At 48.1% G+C, this 23,210-nt stretch overlaps 1 protein-coding gene across 3 annotated transcripts in view; it reads left to right on the top strand.

Annotated features, from left to right (window-relative positions):
• The first annotated feature begins 5,987 nt into the window (after nt 1-5,987).
• The window catches only part of KIF3C (kinesin family member 3C), a 44,111-nt gene continuing 26,888 nt past the window's right edge, over nt 5,988-23,210 (top strand). For all 3 annotated transcript variants that reach the window (XR_009694663.1, XM_061154967.1, XM_061154968.1), the window contains exon 1: nt 5,988-7,534. Coding sequence is in view for 2 of the 3 variants with exons in the window: in XM_061154967.1 (XP_061010950.1) it covers nt 5,996-7,534 (1,539 nt within the window). In the remaining variant the exon portion in view is untranslated. The remainder of the gene's footprint in view (nt 7,535-23,210) is intronic.

The raw sequence follows: 23,210 nt of genomic DNA, 5'->3' as shown, positions 1-23,210 counted from the left end.
GAAGGAAGACCCTAGCTGTGCTGTGGAGGAGGGAGTCTAAGGCATGGATTCCTGTTAAAGGCTACCGCAGTGTCCAGGCAAGAGGTGAAGGTGGCATGGACTAGAGTGACCGTGGTGATGGCACGCTGTACTTTGGAGTCAGGATCAATAGATTTTTGTAGAAAGAACCCAGATAGGATTTTTTTTTTTTTTTTAATGGATAGCATATAAGGGAAGAGGAAAAGGAATCAATAATAAGTATAATATTTTTCTTAAAAGGACATGCAATTCTATAGAGGATCCAAACTCTTCAAAACATGTTCTCAAATCATTTCTGTAGTGAGAAACATAAATACAGCAGAGTCTAAGAAAGGCAGCTGGGGAACAGGATATTTTCATTGATGGATGGATAATACCATTTAGAAAAAGCAGAAGCTAGGGACTTCCCTGGAGGTCCAGTGGTTAGGACTCCAAACTTCCACTGCATGGGATTCAGGTTCGATCCCAGGTCAGAGAACTAAGACCCGCATTCCACACAGTGTGCCCCCCAAATTTGAAAAGCTAAACCAGAAGGTAACTGCCATAGGAGGTAAGGAAAAAAGAAATCCTCTGAGGCCTGGAAGGGGTAGGAAAGTCTTTACTGAGGAGGCTGAAGGTGTAGTCCAGGTGGGGCACAGACTGAGAGCTAAGCCTGAGGGTCCAGTACAGGATAGTGGAGTTAGAGAAATTAGGCTTATGACCCAATATTGCCCTTTACTGATTGGGTTAGTGTGAAGGTTAAATAAAACAAATGTAATCCACCTATTAGGTGCTCAATAGACGGTAGCTACTAAGGACAGCTCTTTTTAGTATTCGGTATTCAGTATTTAATTTTCAGATTTTTCTTTTCTTTATTTTGGGGATTAGCAGTTGGCTCAAATTCCATTTACCAGAAATTACCCATGGTAGTGTATATATGTCAATGCAGCTCTCATAAAGCAGAGGGAGCCCAGCTCAGTACTCTGTGATGACCTAGAGGGGTGAGCTGGGGGGGTGGGAGGGAGGCCCAAGCAGGAGGTGATACACACATGTAGCTGATTCACATTGTTGAACAGCAGAAACAAACATAAGATTGTAGAGGAATTCTACTCCAGTTTAAAAAAAAAGAAAGAAAAATATTACAGCAGAAACAGGAAAAAATAAGCTTCTGGGAGAAGAGGAGCTTTGAGTAATCTAGACTTGGACACAATTGGAAACCCTTGAGTTAGATAATCTCACAGTGATTGACAACCCAGAAACTTGTAGCCCATCTAGTGACTTTGTCACATAGTCATATCCCCCTCTGCTGGTAGAATTTGTTTTTGCAAGGTAAACAAATACTGATTTACTTACATGTGAAAATTTGCAGGCCCCAACACCACCCCACCCCCCAACCCCAGTGGGTTACTGATCAACCAACTCTTCCTTCTTAACATAGTCTCACTCTGTTACTGAGACCATACCAGAAGATGCTGGTATGGGAATCCCCTGGGAAAAAAGAACTTTCATTGTCAAAGGAAATGCAGCAAAGGGAGCTTCTTCCTCCCTCTAAGGAGATGATGAGTCTGGACTCCTAGGAAACTCATTTAAGCCAGAACTAAAAAGCAACTGTTCTGCCATCTTCACAGTAAGCTCTCCCAGTGACAAAGAGGAAAGACCCCCAGGGTTTCAGTTTAGGAGTCTGAAGACTGACTATGCCACTTGGTGACTGGGTTTCCTTCCTTAGTTACTTAATTAGCCTGAAGCTTAGAGCCCTCACAATATGGGGATATTAATATTTTCTCTTTTCCTAGGGGATTGATGTGAGGGTAAACTGAGTAATGTATATGATCATACTTTATTAACTGAAAATCACTCTACAAATATGAGTTTATTACCTTCACTTCTTTGTCTTGCCTCCCCATTTTCTTGTCTTGAACTCTCATTCATTTGCTTAGCAACTGATATTGATTACTTAAAAAAAATTTTTGTCAGCACCAGGTCTTAATTGCAGCACACAGGATCTTCAATCTTAGTTGTGGCATGTGGGATGTAGTTCCCTGAACAAGGATTGAACCCAGATCTCCTGCATTGGGAGCACAGAGTCTTAGCCACTGGACCACCTGGGAAATCCCAGACAAATGTTTTTTAAAAAATATTTTATAGAGAATGAATGGGTTAGAAGTAAGAATAGACCTAAGGAGACCAGACTGGACACTCCCGTGGGAAGCCAGGCCAGTGAAAATGATGGCTTGGGTCATGATATTGGCTGTGAAAAGGGAGAAGAAGTTGATAGATCTGAGAAATATTTAGGAAGTTGAGTTGATAGAATCTGGCATTTGAACAGATGTGTTGAGGGTAGGGGAAGAGCTGTTTACAGATCTAGGGACATTCTTGGAGGAGCAAGCTTGGAGGGGAGAATGATGAGTTTGGTGTTCACAGTACAACTTCAGATACTTGGACCATCCAAGTGGCTGCATGTATCAGAGAACTGGATATGTAAAGTGGAGAATAGAGAAGTCTGGAGTGGTAGAAATTTAGGAATCATTTAAACACAGCCATAATCTATAGTGATCACTAGAGGGTAGCATTGGAAGGAAAAGAAGACTTAGGACCAAGCTTTAGGAAACTCCAACATTGAATGTTGGGGTTGAAAGAGGTCAGTTGGTTAAGGACTGCCAAAAAAGGGAGACACAGAATGTGAACAACCTTACATGCAAAGGACAAAAGGAAGGAAAACTACTATTTCATGAATATCTTCTATGTGCTGGTAGTTTTCACATACATTATCTGACTTTATTCTCATGTAAACCCTGTGAGTCAGTAAGCGTTCCTATCTTCACTTTTCCCACTGAGAAAATAGATGTTCAGAGAAGTTGAATAATTTATTTAGGGCCACACAACTTGTAAGCAATAGTCTCCAGTGTCCCTCCCATGTGGGAGGATCTGGGCAAGTGCCTTGTCAGGTGGTGACATTCGGTAGGGAGAACAGGGCTGGAATCCCCTTTATTCAGCACTCTAGTGCCAAGGGGGTAAGCCAAAACAGAGAAAGGGTAGTCCAAAAACCAAAGCCAAGTGCAACAAGAAAACAGTTCAAGAGCCAAATGGTCCATTCAGAAGTCAGGTTGCCAAAGCCAAAACCTCACCCAGTAATTGGTTCAAAAGCCAAGTTAATCACAAGCAGTAGAACTTGGTCAAAGAGAGGGCTGAGGAAGGTCAGGAAACTTCAGCAGTAGGGAAGCCACCAGCTAAGCTTCAAGCTTCCAGTTGAGCTAGCATTTGGGTACCGGGGATTTGAAGATGGAAAGGAGGTGAGGAGACAGGTTTTGTAGAACTGAAGAACTGAGCAGACAGAAAACAACATGACTGGAAATGTTTTGTGGAAAGATTCTTCTGGTAACTCTGTGAAGAAGGGCCTCAAGATGGGAGAATAAGGACAAGTCAGACCCAATGCATAGATTCAACTCCCCTCTGCAGAATGGAACAGGGGTAGGACACTGGCTTGGTCCCTGGAGTTGAGAAATTATACTTGATTTGTATCCTAGAGGAAAAAAAATATGACAGTGCAAAAGTGGAATGCCAAAGGTAGACCTGGTCTGTCCAGGATACTTAAGGAAGCAGAACTGTTAGGCAAGCCAAGCCAGGACACATGTATGTCTTAAGGGCTTTCTTAAAAATGAGTCTTCTCATAGGTACAGTACTTTATGATCAGGAGTAGCATTTGAACCTCACAACCACTTTAAAACCAATGGCTTTAAATAGATAAGGAAACTAAGGCTAGGGCAAGGTAAACTGTGTGCCAAAATTCACACAGTTTGGTGGAGATCAGAACTGTAGCTCGAGTCCAGGTTTTGTTCTATGCAAATTCTGTGTCTCTCTCTGTAGAAGAAAAGAGATTGGTCAGGGAAGTCTTCACAGAGGAGGCAAGGGCAGGGCACCAAGTACAGAAGAGTTATTACAAAGGCACAAAGATGCAACATGGAACATCCAAAAGGTAACAAAACCTGGTTTCCAGTATTATCAGTGCCTTGAGGACAAGAAGGTCCAGTTCCTAGAATAAGGCCTGGGGTTTACCAGGCGCTTGTTGTTGTTCAGTCAACCCAGTTATGTTAAACTCTTTGCAACCCCATGAACTGCAGCACGCCAGGCCTCCCTGTGCCTCACGATCTCCCAGAGTTTGCCCAAGTTCATGTCCATTGCATCAGGGATGCCATACAGCCATCTCATCCTCTGATGCCCTCTTCTCCTTCTGCCCTCAATCTTTTCCAGCATCAGGGACTTTTCCAATGAGTCAGCTGTTTGCATCAGGTGATCAATCTACTGGAGCTTCAGCATCAGTCCTTCCAATGAGTATTCAGGATTGAATTCCTTGAAGACTGACTGGTTTGAACTCCTTTTTGTCCAAAGAACTCTTAGGAGTCTTCCCCAGCACCACAGTTAGAAGGCATCAATTCTTTGGTGCTCTGCCTTCTTTATGGTCCAGCTCTCACAACCAAATGCGACCACTGGGAAGACCATAGCCTTGACTATACGGACATTTGTTAGCAGAGTGATGTCTCTGCTTTTCTGTTCAAAGGAATGAATGTGTAGAACACAGGTTCTCTCTAGGAGAGTAGCTGGAAGTGAGGCTGGGAAGTGGCAGGAGTCAGAAGATGGAGAGGCTTTTATACAATATGGAAGGCTGGTGTTGGAGGAGGGGAGGGCACCAGAGTGCATGTGCAGAAAGGATGCTAAGAGAGAATCAGCTGGAAGGTGGTTCCAGGAGAGAGAAAAGGAAGGCCGGAAGTAAACCAGAGCAGGGAGAGGAAAAGACGGTCAAGAAGCGTTTCTGCGATAGAATGCCTGGCAACACCCTGAAGGGGAGGGGGTGATATGTAGGGGTCTGCAGGCAGAAAGGCAGGAGCAGAAGAGAGAGAGAGAGAGAGGATGCTGGCTGTGGAGGAAACAGGTGTGGGCAGTGGATACCTCGCATCCTCCCGCAGCTAGGCTGCAACCTCAACAGTCACTCCTGAGGCTGCAGACCAGAGAGGGAGGGGCCTCTCGGGCTGGAGAAGTCATTAGCAACCTGCCAGAACCGGGTTAACAAAGGCAGGACTACAACTCCCAGCATGCCCCGCCCCAATGGGGTGACGGCGGGCGGTGGCTGCGCTGCACCCGCCTGGTGGGCGCAGGACCTAGGTCGGCACCCGAGCCTGTCATTCCGGAGCGGGGGTGGTCTGCGTGGCGCGGGGGCGGTGCGGGCGGGCGATGCACCCGGGTCCCCGGCGCACTGGCCACGCCGGGCTCGCGTCTCCCGCCCCGCGGCCCCGCCCCTTGCCCCACCCCAGCCGGGCGGTTTAGCTGGGGCCGCAGCGCGGCGGCAACATCACTCTCGCCGCGGCTGCTCCGCCCCATCCCCTTCTGTTTTTCTCTCATTCTCCGGTGGCGACGGCGGGGAAGGCGGAGGCAGAGGCTGCAGCAGCCGCGCTGGCTGCAATGAATGATCCTCCAGCTGGGGGAGAGGACTCCAGGTGAGCCTCACCCCTTGGGAGGGCCGGGACCCCCGGCCCCCCAGAACCTGCAGCACCCTCCCCCCTACCCCCCCGCCATGGATCCCTAGAGGAGGAGGAGGAGGAGGAAGAGAAGACAGCTCTGCCGCCCACCCCCATCCCATTTTCCTCTTCCTTTATCTCATTGTTGCCGTCGCTGTTTACGGCAGCGCTCCCTCTGCCCCAGCATGGGGCGGGCTCTGGGTACTGCCGTTCGGCAGGCGCTGCTCCCGCGGCTGCCCGGCGATTCTGCCTAATTCTCCCTCCGCAGCCGGTGCAGCGAGGACCGGAGAGCGGTGGAGGCCCGGACTGCAGCAGCGGCGGGGCCAGCTCCCAGCATCTCCACCCTAGGAGGCTGCATGCGGATTGAAGAACGGTGCCTGGGGGCTGGGCCGGCCCCGCTGATCCCGACCTAGGGAGGACAGCAGGACTACCCAGGCTGCGGAGGGGGGCCGGGGGTGGGGGGTGTGCAGGAAGGACAGAGCAGCAAGATGGCCAGTAAAACCAAGGCCAGCGAGGCCCTGAAGGTGGTGGCCCGGTGCCGCCCCCTCAGCCGGAAGGAGGAGGCTGCTGGTCACGAGCAGATCCTGACCATGGACGTGAAACTAGGCCAGGTGACCCTGCGGAACCCCCGCGCTGCCCTGGGGGAGCTGCCCAAGACCTTCACCTTCGATGCCGTGTATGATGCCAGCTCCAAGCAGGCAGACTTGTATGATGAAACCGTGAGGCCCCTGGTAGACTCGGTGCTTCAAGGTTTCAACGGCACCGTCTTTGCCTATGGACAGACAGGCACGGGCAAGACTTACACCATGCAGGGGACCTGGGTGGAGCCCGAGCTCCGCGGGGTTATCCCCAATGCCTTTGAGCATATCTTCACCCACATCTCACGCTCCCAGAACCAGCAGTACTTGGTCCGGGCCTCCTACCTGGAGATCTACCAGGAGGAGATTCGAGACCTGCTCTCCAAGGAGCCAGGCAAGAGGCTCGAGCTGAAGGAAAACCCTGAGACAGGCGTCTACATCAAGGACCTGTCCTCCTTCGTCACCAAGAATGTCAAGGAGATAGAGCACGTGATGAACCTGGGGAACCAGACCCGGGCGGTAGGCAGCACACATATGAATGAGGTCAGCTCCCGCTCCCATGCCATCTTCGTCATTACCGTGGAGTGCAGTGAGCGTGGCTCAGACGGCCAGGACCACATCCGTGTGGGCAAGCTCAACCTGGTGGACTTGGCCGGTAGCGAGAGGCAGAACAAAGCAGGCCCCAACACCGCTGGAGGGACCGCCACACAGTCCACTGGTGGTGGCGGTGGTGGAGGGGGTGGTGGCAGTGGTGGAGAGAGGCCGAAGGAAGCCTCCAAAATCAACCTGTCGCTGTCTGCCCTGGGCAACGTGATCGCTGCTCTCTCGGGTAACAGGAGCACCCACATCCCCTACCGGGACTCCAAGCTGACCCGGTTGCTCCAGGACTCTCTGGGGGGAAATGCCAAGACCATCATGGTGGCCACCCTGGGGCCAGCCTCTCACAGCTACGATGAGAGCCTCTCCACCCTGCGCTTCGCCAACCGGGCCAAGAACATCAAGAACAAGCCCCGGGTGAACGAGGACCCCAAGGACACACTGCTGCGGGAATTCCAGGAGGAGATTGCCCGCCTGAAGGCCCAGCTGGAGAAGAAGGGGATGCTGGGAAAGCGACTCCGCAGGAAGAGCAGCCGCAGGAAGAAGGCCGTGTCAGCCCCGGCCGGGTACCCGGAGGGACCAGTGATCGAGGCCTGGGTGGCCGAAGAGGAGGATGATAACAACAACAACCACCGCCCGCCCCAGCCCATCCTGGAAACAGCCTTGGACAAGAACATGGAGAATTACCTGCAGGAGCAGAAGGAGCGGCTAGAGGAGGAGAAGGCGGCCATCCAGGACGACCGCAGTCTGGTGAGCGAGGAGAAGCAAAAGCTGCTGGAGGAGAAGGAGAAGATGCTGGAAGACCTGCGGCGGGAGCAGGAAGCCACAGAGCTGCTCGCTGCCAAGTACAAGGTAAGAGTCCCCAAGGGAGCAGGGGATCTCCAGAGGCCCCCAGAGGGATCTGGGCTGGCAGGCTTTGCTTTGAGGGTCTGTGATCTGGCCTGAAGCAAAGTGTCCTGCCCTTCTGCCAAGTGCTCCCCTGGAGAAGCCAGGCAGATTTCTGCGGCTCTGGGCTGCCAGGCAGAGCTGCTGAGGAACACCTAAAAGGAAACACACACTCGCACACAGAGCAAAAGCAGGCAGGCAGTCTCTCGAGCCAGTAAGCTTGGGCTGGTCTGACCTGTGCCTGGCAGTCTCTGCTGGTGGCCCCCAGAACCGGTCAGGTCCATGGACAGCCAGGCAGGTGTTCAGCCTCATTTCGGTGCGGGTCCTAACTCTTGCTTAGCCGCCCCCCTTGTGATATCTTCCCATTGCAGCACCATCAGACCTCACGCTGCTTGAATACCTGACATTTGGATAACACTTCACAGCTTCCATAACTGTGTACATGCTCTCATTTGATCCTCAGGGTAGCTATCCGGGGTCCTGGTTGCTCAACCCCCATATTTACAGGTGAGGGGCTAAGGCTCAGAAAAGTGACATGAGGTTCCATCCTACAAAGTAGCAGAGTCAAGCTGGAACCATTGGCCCTTAGGCCCTTTCAAATCTTGAATGGCAAGGCGGGACTATGAATGGGTCCTGCTCCCAGTGAAGGCAGTCCAGCAGTCCACATGGCCTGTTGCTTGGAATCTTAGGAAGGAGATCATGCAGAGGGTAGGAGAGTGCCTCCGGCTTTACGCTGGAAACCTGGAGTCTAGGGCTAGATGTACTATGGCTCATTGAGTGACCCTGTGATCATTGTGTCTTCCTTTCCTCAAGCTTCAGTTTCCCTTTTTGTAAAATAGAGGGTTGGCTTGGGTGATCTCTGAGGTTCTTCTAATCTGAGCAGCAAACCAAGCTAGCTCCTACACCCAGGCCTCATCCCAGTAAGATCCAATTCCCCATTGCCCTGAGAGACCTCAGGGCCTCAGCGTTCCCCCAGCCCCAGGGATACCTCCATGCTCCGGTGGAGCTAAGCTGCAGAGGTCCCCCTGCCTGGCTGGCCACCGACCTATTAAATTTTGTTGTCACAGATGCCAGGAGTCCCTGTCCCAGGCGTTTCCAGGTCCATAGAGTCCTTAACACTGAGGACTGGAGGAAGGATGCAGGGAACCATGAGCTGATGTCTTGCTGGGGAGAGCAAAGCACTGTTGTTCTTAGTCCCTCTCAGGAGTGTGGGCTGGGGCTCAGGGAAGCACCGCCTGGGAGGGAGCGTGGCAGCAGCTGGAGGAGGGACAGTTGAGCTGCACACCATTGTCTGTGTTGTGAGAATGTGCTGCTGCACCCGGGGGGTTCTGGCCTTGCTTCTTTAATATTTAATTCACCACCAGGAGCTCAGCGAGGGTTATGCTGAGCCTCTTCCTCAAAGAAAGGATCAGGGGCCTGGCACGTTTGGGGCCCTCCTGGAAGAAGCAGGATGTAAAAGGCAGGACAGTTAGACTCAGCTCTCCCAGGAGGAAGGAAATCTGGGCAGTCTAGTGCTTTCCACTGGGAAATCTTACAGGGGTGATGTGTCATCAGTTTGATTACCAAGAGCCTCACCACTACCCATTGCTCTCCACCTCCACCCATCCTTAAAGCCAGGGGGCAAAAGAGGCTAAAAGGGTGCTCTTTGGCCCTGAGGAAATGGGTAGAAGGGATGGAGCAAAGGATCCACTGGGATCCTTTCCACTGGGAACAATGGATCTCCCATTGCTGGCTACTCCCTGGCTCCCTCCGTAAGATTCTTGGAGCACAGATAATGGGGCAGTCAAGAGATCAGTGGCCAGTGCCAGCATTCTTGCAGTAGAGGCATAGCCCACTGAATCCCCCTTCTTACAACTGCCAGAGGCCTTGGGAAACTGAGGCCCAGACTCACCTAGGGCCACACAGGTGAGCCAGACTCTTTATACTTGGTCCAGTTTCTTTCTATTACACTAGAGTCCTGCTGTTGTTACCTTGCTACTTGATAATCAGAGTAATTCATTTTTATGTAACTCTCATATTTTGATCTCATGGAATCCTCACAGCAACCTCCAGAGATGAGTATTGTTATTTCCATTTGACAGTGATGAAAACCAAGGCTGGTCATGGTCTCAGTCACCTGGATTGATAGGTGGCAAAGTCAGGACTGGAACCCAGGTCTATGCTGTGCTGTTTCCAAGTTTTCATGAATCCCTCCATGTGTTCTCTGCATGACTCGTGACGAAGGCCTTTGCCTCTCTAGGCCTCGGGTTTCCATTTGCCTAATGAAGGGAAGTCTGACGCAGCTCCTTGGGGACTGGGTGACATGGTCATTATGTGCCAGGCTTTCGGATATAAGCAAAGGGGGAGGGGCGTCTGGGAAACTCCAGGAGAGGAATGATTCCACATCCTGTGACTTCTTGTCACACCCAGCCCAGGACCAACAGCAGCCAGCAAGCCCAGAAGGGAGCCTGGACAGAGGACCCCAGTCTCCCTAAGGCACTGCTGGTTCAGAGTTGGCTGTTTGTAGGATGGAGGAAACAATTTGAGGGCTCTTGAGGGATCCACTGGGTAATGAGGGGAAGAGCATGGCAGAGATAATCCCAGGTCTGCCTGGTTCACAGGGTTGTGCTGAAGATGAAGTGAGATCATTAGTGTGAGGGCATTTGAAATAAGTTGAAAGCACTAAATAAGTGGAGGGCATTAGCAGCCACTGAGGGGCTTCTGTTTGCCAAGCAGGGGTCCAGTGATCTCCAGGACTGACATCTTTGTTTCTGGCTTAAGGCTTTCTTTCCCCTGCCATCTCAGCTGCCTTGCCATAAATCTGCAGCTGTGGGAGCAAGCCAGGCAAGAAGGATCTAGGAGCCCTCAGACGGCGGGAGCTCGGGTCCCTCCTGCAAATGAGTTTCTGCTCCCCATGTTCGACACACTCTAGCTCCCGCTTTCTGAGTTATGACATTGGCTCCCCTTCTCATCCCCCACCACCAATTCCCTTCTTCCAGTTCACACCGCCCCTGGGGGCAGTTGAGCAGTAGCTGATGCGACCCAGTGCCCTCATTCATTCTCTCTGACTCATCTTACAGTCTGTCTCACCCGTTTTTCCTGCCCACCACTTCCAGGGTCCTCATTCCCTTTGTTCTCCCCTCACTGTGTACAAACACCATGCCTATCTCCTAGGAGTCTCCTTTCATCTCCTCTCATATTTACCTCGAGCCTTTAGGGGGTTCGAGGTGTGCAAACGTGTGAGGGTTTGTGATTGTCCTCAGCGCCCTGTTTCTGGGTAGTCATTAGCCATCCACACTTCCGCCGTGTCTCTGGGGGGCTTGAGCGCGTACCAGACCTGAGAGGTAGGGGGAGTTGGTCAAGCCACAGGCCAGACCCATGGCTGAGGTTACAGCTCTGCACGATGGCAATTCCAGTGTTTGTGCACGGTGCAGTCTCACGGCCGTGAGAATGCAATGTGTGTGGGTGGATCGAGAGAAAGCCCACTTTCATTGTGCAAGGAACACGTTTTAATGACTGTTTTCATTTTGAGCTTAATTTTTTGAGGTCTTGGACTAGATGATTTCTAAAGCTTTGGTTCTAGACCTTTAGAGGGAAAGAAGGGTGTGTAGGGGAGGCAAGGGCTGCAGATGATACAAAATACAGGCTTGAAATGAAGAGAGGACTGGAAGAGGTAGAAACAACACACTGCTTGTTGATCCCCATGTAAGTAGGTCTGGAGGGAGTGGAGGGAGGGGGCTACTTGGCTAGAGCCCAGCTCTCTCTGTAGTGGGTATGGGAAAGAGACCCTGCAGAAGCTGCCCCTGAAGCCAGAGGGATGAGGTCACTACAGAGAGTACAGACTGGGTGAATTTTCATTGTCTTTCTGTTGGTCCCTCTTCTTCCTCCCACTTCTCAGCATTGGGGTTCACCGTAAATAGTTTTGTAAAAGGAGGAGTCTGAAGCTCGAGAAACATCAGTAATAGCAAGAATCATGCCATTTACATAGCACTTATCATGTGCCAAACCCTATACCATATATTGTATCCAGATTATCTCTTGTAATCCCCACAGACGCCTTCCAAGAAGGTGTTATTATTGTTTCCCTTTTATACTTGAGATAACCGAGATTTTGTGACTTGCCCAAGGCCTCGTGGTTTGTATATGGCAAATCTAATTGAGTCCAGGTCAGTTTGACACAAAATCCTCTCTTGTGCTTAAAGAATCATGAATACCAGGACTGGTTGCTGGGGAGGTGGTGCAAAATGACAGGAGTGGGTGTAAATGTGTTGAATTTGAGGTGACAGAGTCCAGTGAACAGCGGGAGATGGAGAAGGGGAGGTTTGTTTTTTTTAAAGATTTTTTTGTTATGGATCATTTTTTAAAAGTCTTCATTGAATTTTTTACAATATTGCTTCTGTTTTATGTTTTGGTTTTCTGGCCACAAGGCATATGGGAATCTTAGCTCCCCGACCAGGAATCAAACCCACACCCCACGCCTTGGAAGGCAGAGTCTTAACTACTGGACCACCAGGGAGGTCCCAACAGGGGAGTTTAAAAACAAGCACAGGACTGGAGATGGAGTTGAGGGGCTCATCTGTAGAAGAGGGCTCAAATGAGACCCCTGGCCCTCTGTTCTTGACCCTCCTTCCCTTAATGTAAGTGACTCCCAAATCAAGGTCTCCTGTCTGGGTCTTTGCTGACCTTTTTTTGTAGAATGCTGTATTCAGAGGTGATATCAGAGTCAGGCAGGCCTGATTTGCCAGTTCTGAGACCTCAGTTTCCTCCTCTATAAAGTGGGATAATAGTAGTACCTATGTCATAGTGCTCTTGAGAAGGTGATAATCAACATTAAACACTTTGCACAGTTCCTGGCATGTAAGCGTTCATAAATAATAGCTTCATTACTGTTATCTTCTATTACCTAACGGATGTCTTCACTTGGCTATCTTTCTGATATGTTAAACACATCACATTTTAGTTTGGCATTCAAGACCTACCAGAGCCTGGTTATCTCTCTCCAATGTCACCTACCTAAGAAAGTGATAGGAGAACCTAACAGCCAACTCCTCCACCCCATACTTTGAACTTAGGATGTTTCTCACTGCCCTTCTGCTGATTGTACTGTTTTTATATCCCAGGTTGTCCTGGTAACCAGGGAGTGGGAATTATGGCAGCAGGTTAAACTCAATGTAAAGAGCTGCTTATTTTTTTTTAATTTTTAAAAATTTTTTTAATTTTTTTTTTTTGGAAAGAGCTTCTTGATAGTTAGGATTGATCTGCTTCAAGAGATAATGTCTCCGATCCCTAGAAGTGTCCAAGGAGAAGCTGAGTATCACAGTTGCTCTAAAGGGATTCACAAGCCAGAAAAGCCATTGAATTAGGTGATCTTTAAAGTTCCCTCCTCTTCAAAGTCCTTTATTGTTAAAAGTAGTATTTTTTTAAAGCAAAATACAGAGTGTTCAGTTCATCTTTTTGAAAATGAAGGTGATAGCATTTAAATGTTAATGTATGAATTCAACCAATAATGGAAGATATTTTCCTCTATCATGACTGGTTAGAGAAAGACAAGGAGAAGAAAAAAATGGGAGGAAAGACAGGAAAGAAATAGAGAGGAAAGACAAATGGAGTCAGACTTGGGGAGAAAGATGGAGAGAGAGAGAGAGAGTGGGTGAAGAGATGGACAACAGAATTTCTGGGGAAAAGAAACTCCAATTGGGAGAGAAAGTCTTTAGAGGAGAGCACGGGCATGATCTTGAGGTTAGTCTCCAAACAGGGGTGTGTCCAGTCTCTAAAGAATCCCCAATAATCCAGGGAGCACCTGTGTTACCAAAGCTGGTCTGGTTCCTTCCCTATGTCCTCAAGGACACCAGCCCCATGCCAGACCCTCTGAGACTTATAGGGCCAAGAGATCAGGGAACTGTGTACACTGCCCTCCTCACCCCCCCACCACTGCCACCTCCCATTCCAGCTGAGTCCTCTGTGATCCTTGAGAGAAGCAAGTAACCAGAGCTCCAGGCTGGGTCTGGCATCTAGGTCAGAGTCCATGGCTTCTTGGCACCACGGAGAGCAGTGACTTACATTCCTTCCTATCCCTGGCGGTGTGATCAGTTAACAGAACTGCCGTGAGCCGGGTGCATTTTGTGATATAAAGATCTGACCTGTAGGAAGTATGTAAGACGAATACATTTCCATCAGAGGTTCTGGGATTCAAGTTATGTTGGGACTCGGCAGGCCTTTTGGTCCAGTGTTAGGTTTCCTTTCTGTGTGTTGGCTAGAGGAATGTATTATCACATTGCCCTTAGTCATCGCCAGCCCCCAGACAGCACAAGATTGGATGAAGTGGCTGTCATAATGTTCTTATTGTGCTCTGAGGACTAGGAGGAAGGGCCTGGAGTTCAACAGGAGAAGGGCACGCCCTCCCATCTGTGCCCTGCCAGTCTGCTGCCCCTGGCCAGTCTGGGGGCACTTCTGGGGCTGACTGGGCCTGAGAGCTGCTGAATAAAGTAGCCTGAGTAGATAAGAAATGGTCTCACTTCCACCCAGTGTAACCCTTCGGCCATGACAAGTCTGCGTAAGGCAGATTCCAGTGCTCTGAGCTTATAGGGTCCCTGCACTAGGGGGTTGGTGTATATCTAGAATTTTGAATATCCTGAGAAATTCTTGGTCATTAAATCCTGGTCAGACTCAAGACTTACTTTCTAGTTGTCTCCCTTTGCTCTCAGATGTACTCAACTGAGGGGTACCAGGCCCTGGGCTGAACTGTGTCTGTAGTGGTAAGTAATGGACCTGTGGGCTTTCTCTTTCTTCAAGTGAGCCAGCAGAATAATAACAACAATTGGAATAATAATAGTAGCCACCATTTCTTTAGTGCATGCTTAATGTTGAGTATGGGCTCCCTGGGTAGCTCAGTGGTAAAGAATCCACCTACCAATGTGGAAACACAGGAGACATGGGTTCGATCCCTGGGTCAGGAAGATCCCCTGGAGAAGGAAATGGCAACCCACTTCAGTATTTTTGCCTGGAAAATTCCATGGACAGAAGAACCAGGCAGGCTGCAGTCCATGGGGTCTCAAAAAGTCAATCATGACCCTGAGCATGCGTGCACAATGTCTAGTACTCACTGTATTCTTGAGTTGTTTTATTTAGTCCTCACAATAGCACCATGGAATAGTAGTGTTTTAATTTCCATGTGACAAATGAGGATACTAAGGCACAGTAATGAAGGAACAATCCAAGGTCATATGCTTCTGAATGTCAGCCAGGAATATGAACCGATATCTGCTTGATTCCAAAGCCCACAATCTTCCCTCCACCCTGTATCACCAACTCAGAAAGGGAGCTTCATGCCAGATCCCTGGCTAATAGACCCCAGTGGGAGCTCTTGTCTGCTAAGATGCTTAACTCATCTCTGTCCTTACACATGATGCAAACCCCAGCCTCAGACCTCAGTCTGGGGCTGTTCATTCATATAATCAACAAATCTTCTTGAACACTATGGCCAAGAATATAAATCAATAGGTAGGGTTAACTTTGTCTTTAAATTGTTTAAATTTCTGGAGTGAATCATAGGAACTCATTAATAATGGTTATCTCTAGGGATTTTATCAATAATAGGAAGGAGGCTTTTATTTTTCACTTTATACTTTTTTTACTTTTTTTTTTTTTTAACAGCAAGCATATAGGGCTTCCCTTGTGGCTCAGTTGGTAAAGAATCCTCCTGTAATGCAGGAGACCCTGGTTTGATTCCTGAGTCAGGAAGATCTGCTGAAGAAGGGATTGGCTACCTCCTCCAGTATTCTTGGGCTTCCCTTGTGGCTTAATTGGTAAAGAACCTGCTTGCAATGTGAGAGACCTGGGTTTGACCCCTGGGTGAGGAAGATCCCCTGGAGAAGGGAAAGGCTACCCATGCCAGTATTCTTGCCTGGAGAATTCCATGGACTGTATAGTCCATGGACTCATAAAGAGTCAACTGACTGACTCACTTTCACTATATTACTTTGTTAAAAACAAATCTAGAATTTTTAAGGGAGAAAAATATGTAAAAGAAATGTGTTAACACATGGTTGGAAGATTGGCTTAAATGAATAATTGAGGGAGACCCAGGGTCGAGAATAATTCTTAATGGTACTCAGTTTTTGGTAATCCTATGACTTGGACAAGTCAGTTCCCCTTCCGGTTCTGTAAGAAATGATCAATCAATGATTCCTTGCTTTCTGCACTATTTGCTGATTCACAGTAGCCCAGGTTTAGAGACCAGCCTGGATGAGGAACAGTGAGGGCTGGAAAGGAATGACCAAGCATTGCCTGGAAGCTGGAGACTGAATGACCCAGGGTCTGTAAACTACAGAGTCTACACTTTATGGATCCTTAGGTCTCATCCAGTTCTGACATTGTATTAATAGCGTTCTTTTGTCTGGCTGGGTTTTCTTCCCCAGTGTTGGAGAGAAACCTTCTAGGACAATGCAAATAAGTGAACGAAGTAGAGGAGAAAGACAAAGTTAAGGATCAGATCTGAAGTGATCGTGGTTTTCCTACTCAAGCAGATAAGCTGATTTTTTTTCTTCCTGTTTTTCTCCAAGGTGGACTGAAGCATTTCTGGGCATCCATATCTTGTCCAGTGCAAGACTGGAAGTAGAATCTGGCTCATCTCATTCTCTGGCCCATATGTTTCCTGATCTCTAATAGTTCCTTCTTTTTTTGACTGCGTTGGATGTTTGTTGCAGGAGGTCTTTCTCTAGTTGCAATGAGCAGGGGCTACTCTTTGTTGCGGTGTGAGGGCTTCTCATTGAGGTGGCTTCTCTTGTTATGAAGCAAGGGCTCTAGGTGCATGGGCTTCAGTAGCTGTGGTGCTCAGGCTCAGTTGCTCTACAACATATGGAATCTTCCTGGACCAGGGATTGAACCCATGTCCCCTGCATTAGCAAGTGGATTCTTATCCACTGCACCACCAGGAAAGTCCTAATTGTTCCTTCTTCTGGATGAGAGAATTACTAGCATGTAGTGTTGTGAGGCATCCAAGGAGACCCAAGGCAGGAAACTCAGACTCAGTTTCCTGATTTATGTTCCTGAGGGCAGAGAATCACTGAAAATATCATTCTTCTTCCCCTTGCCATTGTTTCTTTCATTTCTTCTTCCCTTACTGCTGGTTCCTCAAGATCTATAACTAGAGGCCACAAAAGGAGAAACAGGTTTGTGACTGTAGGCGTGGCTGTATTCCCTAAGAGGTGGGACCTAGGGTTGCTGCACTGGTTGTTCTGTTCTGTGTGATGAGTGGTGGATAGATGTCAATCAGGTACTGCACCAGGAAGTAACCTCTGACATTTGGTTGTACATTATCATTTACGAGGTATTTCTTCACCTGTTATCCAGCTCACCATTCTTACCAAAGCCTGCAAAGTTAGTGAGTATTTGCCCCATTTTACAGATGAGAAAAACTGAAGTCCAAGAGCTAATGCCCTAGATTTCTTAGCAAATGGGATGGCAGAGTGTGTGCCAGGATTCATATTCTCTGATTGGCAGACCCAGTGCTCTTTGTTTCTTTCCACCATGGAACTTGTGAGGTGGCTCTTCCCATGAGCATTCGGGCTTCACCCTCTCTCAGGGACCCTAGTGGCACTGATGTCCTCCCCGCAAACACGCACTTAAGAACTCTATCCCACTCATCTCAGAGGCCCCCATAAGAACCTCACACAGGCAGAAGCATCTTCAGCAGAACCCTGCCTATTTCATCTGGAAGAGAAAGAAATGGGGCCCTGAGCTTTCCTGATGATTCCTCAGTTGGCAAAGGTGCAAAGACCAAATGCTGCTTTCCCCCAAGGGCACTTTCCTGCCCGAATCCAGGAGAAAACTGTGGCACAAGGACTTGGAATCAGGCTGGTGTTTAAATACTACTTCTGCCATTTACTGTCTCCATAACCTTAATCTAGTCACCTCACCTGTCTGAGGATGGGATCATATTCATTATCTCGTGAGGTTCTTGTGATGATTAAATAGGATGATAAATGCAAGAAGGACCCAACCCAGCCATAGGCAGATGGCAAGTGGCAGTCAGGACTCCTGTCTCTTGCAGAACGTCATAGGTTAGCTGGCAGTCACAAGGCAGAGCCTGTTTGGCTTCTCTGTAAAATCATACTTGATGGTATCTCCTCAGAGGGTGGCTGGCTGCGCCTGGCTGTCTCCTTGCTGGTTTTCCAGACCAGCATTTAATGAGCACTGGGCCTCCTTTCTACTCCTGATTTTGCACTTCAGTTGCTCGTGGAATTGGAAGAGGGGAGCTTCTGAATATCCCAGGCTGTATCTGCAGGCTGGCGTGGTCCCTGTGGTAAATTTGGCTATTAACTGGGGGAATTTTGCAGGAACTAATAATGCCTGTGGCCCGCGATTTGTTATGTAAGTGAATACTGAAACACTCCAGTCAGTAACATTCGGGTAACAAAAGACGTGTTAATATGTTTCTGGTCAGTAAATGCTAATTGTCACAGCAGCTGACCTGCCTCTAATACCCTAATCAAAGGCCCTAATCAAACTGGGAAATTATTAGGAAAGTGTGTAGTCAATATAGGAACAGATACACGTGTGCATGTGTGCTCGGTCGCTTCACTCGTGTCCGACTCTGCAACACCATGGCCTGTCGCCCCCCAGGCTCCTCTGTCCATGGGATTATCCTGACAAGAATACTGGAGTGGAATACTGCCATTTCCTCCTCCAGGGGATCTTCCCAGCCTAGGGATTGAACCCGTGGCTCCTGCATTGGCAGGCAGATTCTTTTATCATTAGCACCACCTGGGAAGCCTCAACAGATACACATAGCAACTCCTTAATTATGAGTTCCAGACTTAGAAGTCTTCATTTCTGGGCCTCAGTTTCCTCCTCTGTGAAGCACAGGGCTTTGGGGTTGATGATTCCCTGAGGTCACCTTAATTATACGATGATTTGTTTCCCTCTCACAAGAGTCAGACCATGTCCTTGGAACTCCCTGCCCTGTTTTCCGCCCACACAGCCTCTGCTGGCCTTTTAGTTACACTGGACATATTCAGAACCAGTAGACCCAAACCCAGCCCTGTCTACAGGCTCCACCCACCTGGACTCTTTTTCCCTGAGAAATCGCAAAGGCAGCATTAACTGGGGCAGCTAAGAGCTCTGGGGAGCTTTTCCTGGGAACTGGAAACCCCATATTCTGCTTCGTACCGTTCCAGCCTGAAGTGGGATTTGAGGCATCCTTGTCCCTTGCCCTCTTTAGGTGATAAAGGCAGAGATCTCTGAGGAAAAGGAGGAGATGGCTACTGGCATCCTCAGAGAAATGAGAAAAGCAGAAAAGAAAAAACTACCAGAAAACTGTTTCGAAGCAAAGAACTGAAGTCATGTATGACATGTCTCAGAGCATGGGGGTGATGCAGGCAGCAATGGACTGAGGCTGGGGAGAAGGGGGAGCTCAGACTCTGCACCTGGATTGGAGTGCACCCCCGGATTTTAGTGCCAGGACCAGCCCCCTTTTCTAGCACAAGACAGGTTCTATCAGGCTGGCTTGACTGACAGCGTAGGCTGGGCCAGTGGACAAGACTTGGCAAGAAACCGATAAGGCTGTCATTCAGACCATGTCTGTGCTGGGTCCTGGCGGGTCAGGCAGAGATGTGTAGGAGCAGTGGACGAATGGAATGGGGTGATAAGGGCAGTCAGTCATCTCCCAGAAATTCTCTGCCTGGAGCCCAGGCCCTGGCCAGAAGGAGAAACCCTGAAACAGAGTTCAAAGTCCAAGGAGGAGGCCTAACACGAAGTCTGATGAGCAAGAACCAGGACAGAAACCAATCCTGGGAACCATGGCGTGGGGGTGGCAGTGGGAGGAGCCTTGGGACTTTGCGACCCCGGTAGCTTTGACTGATGCATCAGATTCCAGGCCTGAGTGGCAGCCTAAAGTCTGCCTGTGTCCAGCTGGGCTTCTTGAGCTGGGTGTGGGTAGCCGGAGAAGGTGGGGGCTGAAGAAACAAAGAATTGTTTTGAGTCAGGTCCATCTCCTCACTTTAAAATCACCAAAACACAAAAAAGCAAGCATAAAAGAGCATGTTGGAAAAGGAGAGAGCAAACCTTTGCAAGCCTACCACAGAGGTACAGAGAATATAAATAGGAGACTCAATTTTATATCTATTATTAAGCCAAATTTAAGATCATGATAATACTTCATGACTATGACTCTAATAAAAGTGTTCCATTATTTATTGCTGGCAGTGGTTTTAAGTGGTAAAACTTTTAGAAAGGTAACTTGACAGTATGTTCCTAAGATATACAAAATGTTTATAATTTTTTGTCCACTTCTGTAATTTCCTTCTAAGAAAATCATCTAAAAGATAAAAAGATTGGGAATTTTCTGGCAGTCCAGTGATTAGGACTCCACGCTCCCACTGCTGTGACCCAGGTTCAACCCCTGGTTTGGGAACTAAAAGCCTATAAGCCGAGCAGCATGTCCAAAAAAATTATATGCATAAGAGTGTTTATTGTAAATATTAACCAACCAAACAAAATTTCTTATAATGGGGTTTATTTTATAAATTATCCACTCTAAATATTATGACTCCTCTGTCCATGGAATTCTCTAGGCAAGAATACTGGAGTAGGTAGCCATTCCCTTTTTCAGAAGATCTTTCTGACCCAGGTATTGAACCCGAATCTCCTGCTTTGCAAGTGAATTCTTTACCATCTGAGCCACCAGGGAAGCTCAAATATTATGCAATCATTAAAGTAACAGAAAATTCTTTTGTTTTTAAATTTTTGTTGGAGAATAATTGACTTACAATGTTGTGTTAGTTCAGGAAATTCTTGAGCTATTTGATAGCAGGATATAAACTTATATTTCAGAGAAGGAAATGGCAACCCACTCCAGTATTCTTGCCTGGAGAATCCCAGGGATAGAGGAGCCTGGTGGGCTGCCAGCTGTGGGGTCGCACAGAGTTGGACACGACTGAAACGACTTAGCAGCAGCAGCAGCAAACTTATATTTATCCCATATCTATAGATATGAAAAAATGATGTGTGCATATGGAAAAATCTGGGGTAAAAAGCTAATTAGCTATGATGAGGAATATGTGGATTTTTTTTCCAGTTTGTTTTATTTCTGTGCTTATTTTGACATTAGTGAAATTTTTTTTCAGAAAGCAGAGAAAGACAATAAAAGGTTAAAAATATGTCCCCAGAATCCCTTGATGAACTGTGAGTTATTCAATCCAGTACTCCTGAGATATCACATTCCATAAATTTATTACCTTCTATAAAGAAGAACTTCCCTTTGTCCTAAAATTCAAGGTATAAGCTCTTATTCTCCCTACTAGAGGTTGATTAGAAAAGCCTCGATCTTTCCTTTTCACACCTTTTGATGGTATAGTTTCCAGGTCCATTCTCTTAACCTTTCTTTGTCTTTGCCAACTAAAGAGTCCTATTTTTTTTTTTTTAAAGTCCTTGGATGGTTTTAGCCGCCCTTTTCTGAATCTTCTCTCTCCTTCAAGTCCCCAGAGATGCAGTGAGAGAACTTTACACAGTACTCCAGATTCAGCTGCATCATGATTTTATATTAGGGTAGAATGATTTTTGTTTTGTTCCCAAAAAAGCCTTGGTGATGGTACCTGGCCAGATACTATTGGCTTTTTTAGCTGTGGCAGCATATTAAGCCAATGTCTTCTGGGAACCATAGAGAATTACTCCTTGCTTTTCCTCTTTTTGTGGTTTATAACTGACTACTCACAGCTATCATTTAATGAAGATTTAGGATTACTTTTTTCCCCAATGTAAAACTAGTTGAAGCTCATCTGCCATTTTTTGGTCCGTTCACATAGCCTAGAAATTCTCCTGCTCTTTCCCACCTGCAGGGATTTGGGGGCATCTGTGAAGTTGGAATTTCACCCTGTGCACCCTTTCTTGCATGATTTCTGACATTTGAACATTTTTCCATCTGGAGAGATGCCTGTTTGTTTCCTTCCGCTCCTTCTCCCCTTTCTCTGTTCCCTCTCCCCTCCCCCATAGAGTAACCTCTGATGTAGGACCCTGCCAGGAGCATTTTAACCTCTTAAGTTCTGGCCATTGGCTTCCTCGTGGACTGGAATAATCTATTCTGTCTGTCCCTGAGGGAACTCTTGGAGAGTAGTCAGACATGATTCCTCTTGCTGGAAAATGCTGCTTTTTTTTTTTTAGCAGGTTCTGCTTCCTAAAACACTGACAGTGTCTGCGGTAGGAAGAGCCTGGGCTTGGGAATCAAGCAGACTTGGGTCTGGAGTCTCCGTTTATATGCAGCAGCCATGGTGTGACCTTGGATGGATTACTTAACCTCCCTGAGTTTGTCCCTAAAGCATGTCACACAAGTTACTGGAAGGGGTCTCAGATGCTGATTCACTAGGCCTGTGGAGGGCCAGAGATTCTGCATTTCTAACAAGTTTTCAGATAATGCTGGTTCTGGGGACTGCAGAAAGCAGTGATTCTCCAATTTGATTGCACCCCAAAATCCCCTGGGAACCTTTAAAATCCATCGATGCCTGGACCTCACCACCTCCCTATCTACCTCCATTTCCAATTTAACTGGTGATAGGGTATAGTCTGGGATTTCCCTGGTGGCTCAGACTGTAAAGAAACTGCCTGCAATGCAGGAGACCCAGGTTTGATCACTGAGTTGGGGAGATCCCCTGAAGTAGGCAATGGCAACTCAATCCAGTATTCTTGCCTGGAGAACTCCGTGGACAGAAGAGCCTGGAGGGCTCCAGTCCACAGGGTCACAAAGAGTTAGTTGGATACGACTGAGCGACTAACACTTTCAGGGTGTAGTCTGGGCATTGAGCCTTTTAAAAGCTCCCCAGGTGATTATAATGTACACCAAAATCTGAGATCCACTGCTTAAAGGGTTATGAGCAGAAATAAGTGTGAGACACCTGACACATAGGACGTGCAGAGAATATAATTGTTTTCTTCCTCTTGATTCCTTGCCCTTTGCTTCTCTCTCTACCCTCATCCCCAGTCTTTAAATCAGGTAGAAAAAAGCAGGGCATCAGCTGTGACCCTGTGCCTTCCTCACTCGAGTCTTCTCTAGAGCATCTGGTTTGGGAGAAGCCCCACCTCTGACCCCCTCCAAAAGCCACCTTCAACTCCTGTCCTGCTCTGTCATCCATGATGTATGGGACACAGGGACCCCCTGCTCCCCTATTCTGCCAGCACTCCCTGCTTTGAGAGCCCTCAGTCGGTCAGCAACTTCCACTGGAAAGAATTCCAGTGGGCAGGCAGCCAGTTTCTTTTGGTGGCTCAAGGTGATTTCAACCTTCCAGGAGGCCTAGGATGAAATCAGAGGACAGCTGGGCAGCACCCTCAGACTAGCAACAGTGAAAATGCATTTTAGGTAGTCACAACTGGCAGTTTATCCCTGGCTGTTATTCTTTAAACTTCAGATTCAGTAAGCACCTACACAATGTCTGTGCCAAGCACCAGGTGAGGGGCTGCGCATGGCACAGGGCTCAGTGGGGAGACTGGTTCACCTCTTTGTTAACCAGCTACATGACCTGAGGCCAGGTGCTCTTAGCTTCCTTCCTTGTTGATTGAGGTCTCTCTGGGGGTAAAGTTGGAGGCACCTGGCCAGTAACGGCTCAGCGGATGTGTGCTGGCTATCTTTCTCAGAGCAGGGGCGGCCCCAGGGTTACAGATATGAGAGATGAAGGGT

The sequence above is a fragment of the Dama dama genome, chromosome 11 (assembly GCF_033118175.1).
Source record: "Dama dama isolate Ldn47 chromosome 11, ASM3311817v1, whole genome shotgun sequence".
Lineage (NCBI taxonomy): Eukaryota > Metazoa > Chordata > Mammalia > Artiodactyla > Cervidae > Dama > Dama dama.
The sequence above is the reverse complement of the archived record's forward strand: the minus strand, read 5'-3'. Positions and strand labels throughout refer to the sequence as shown.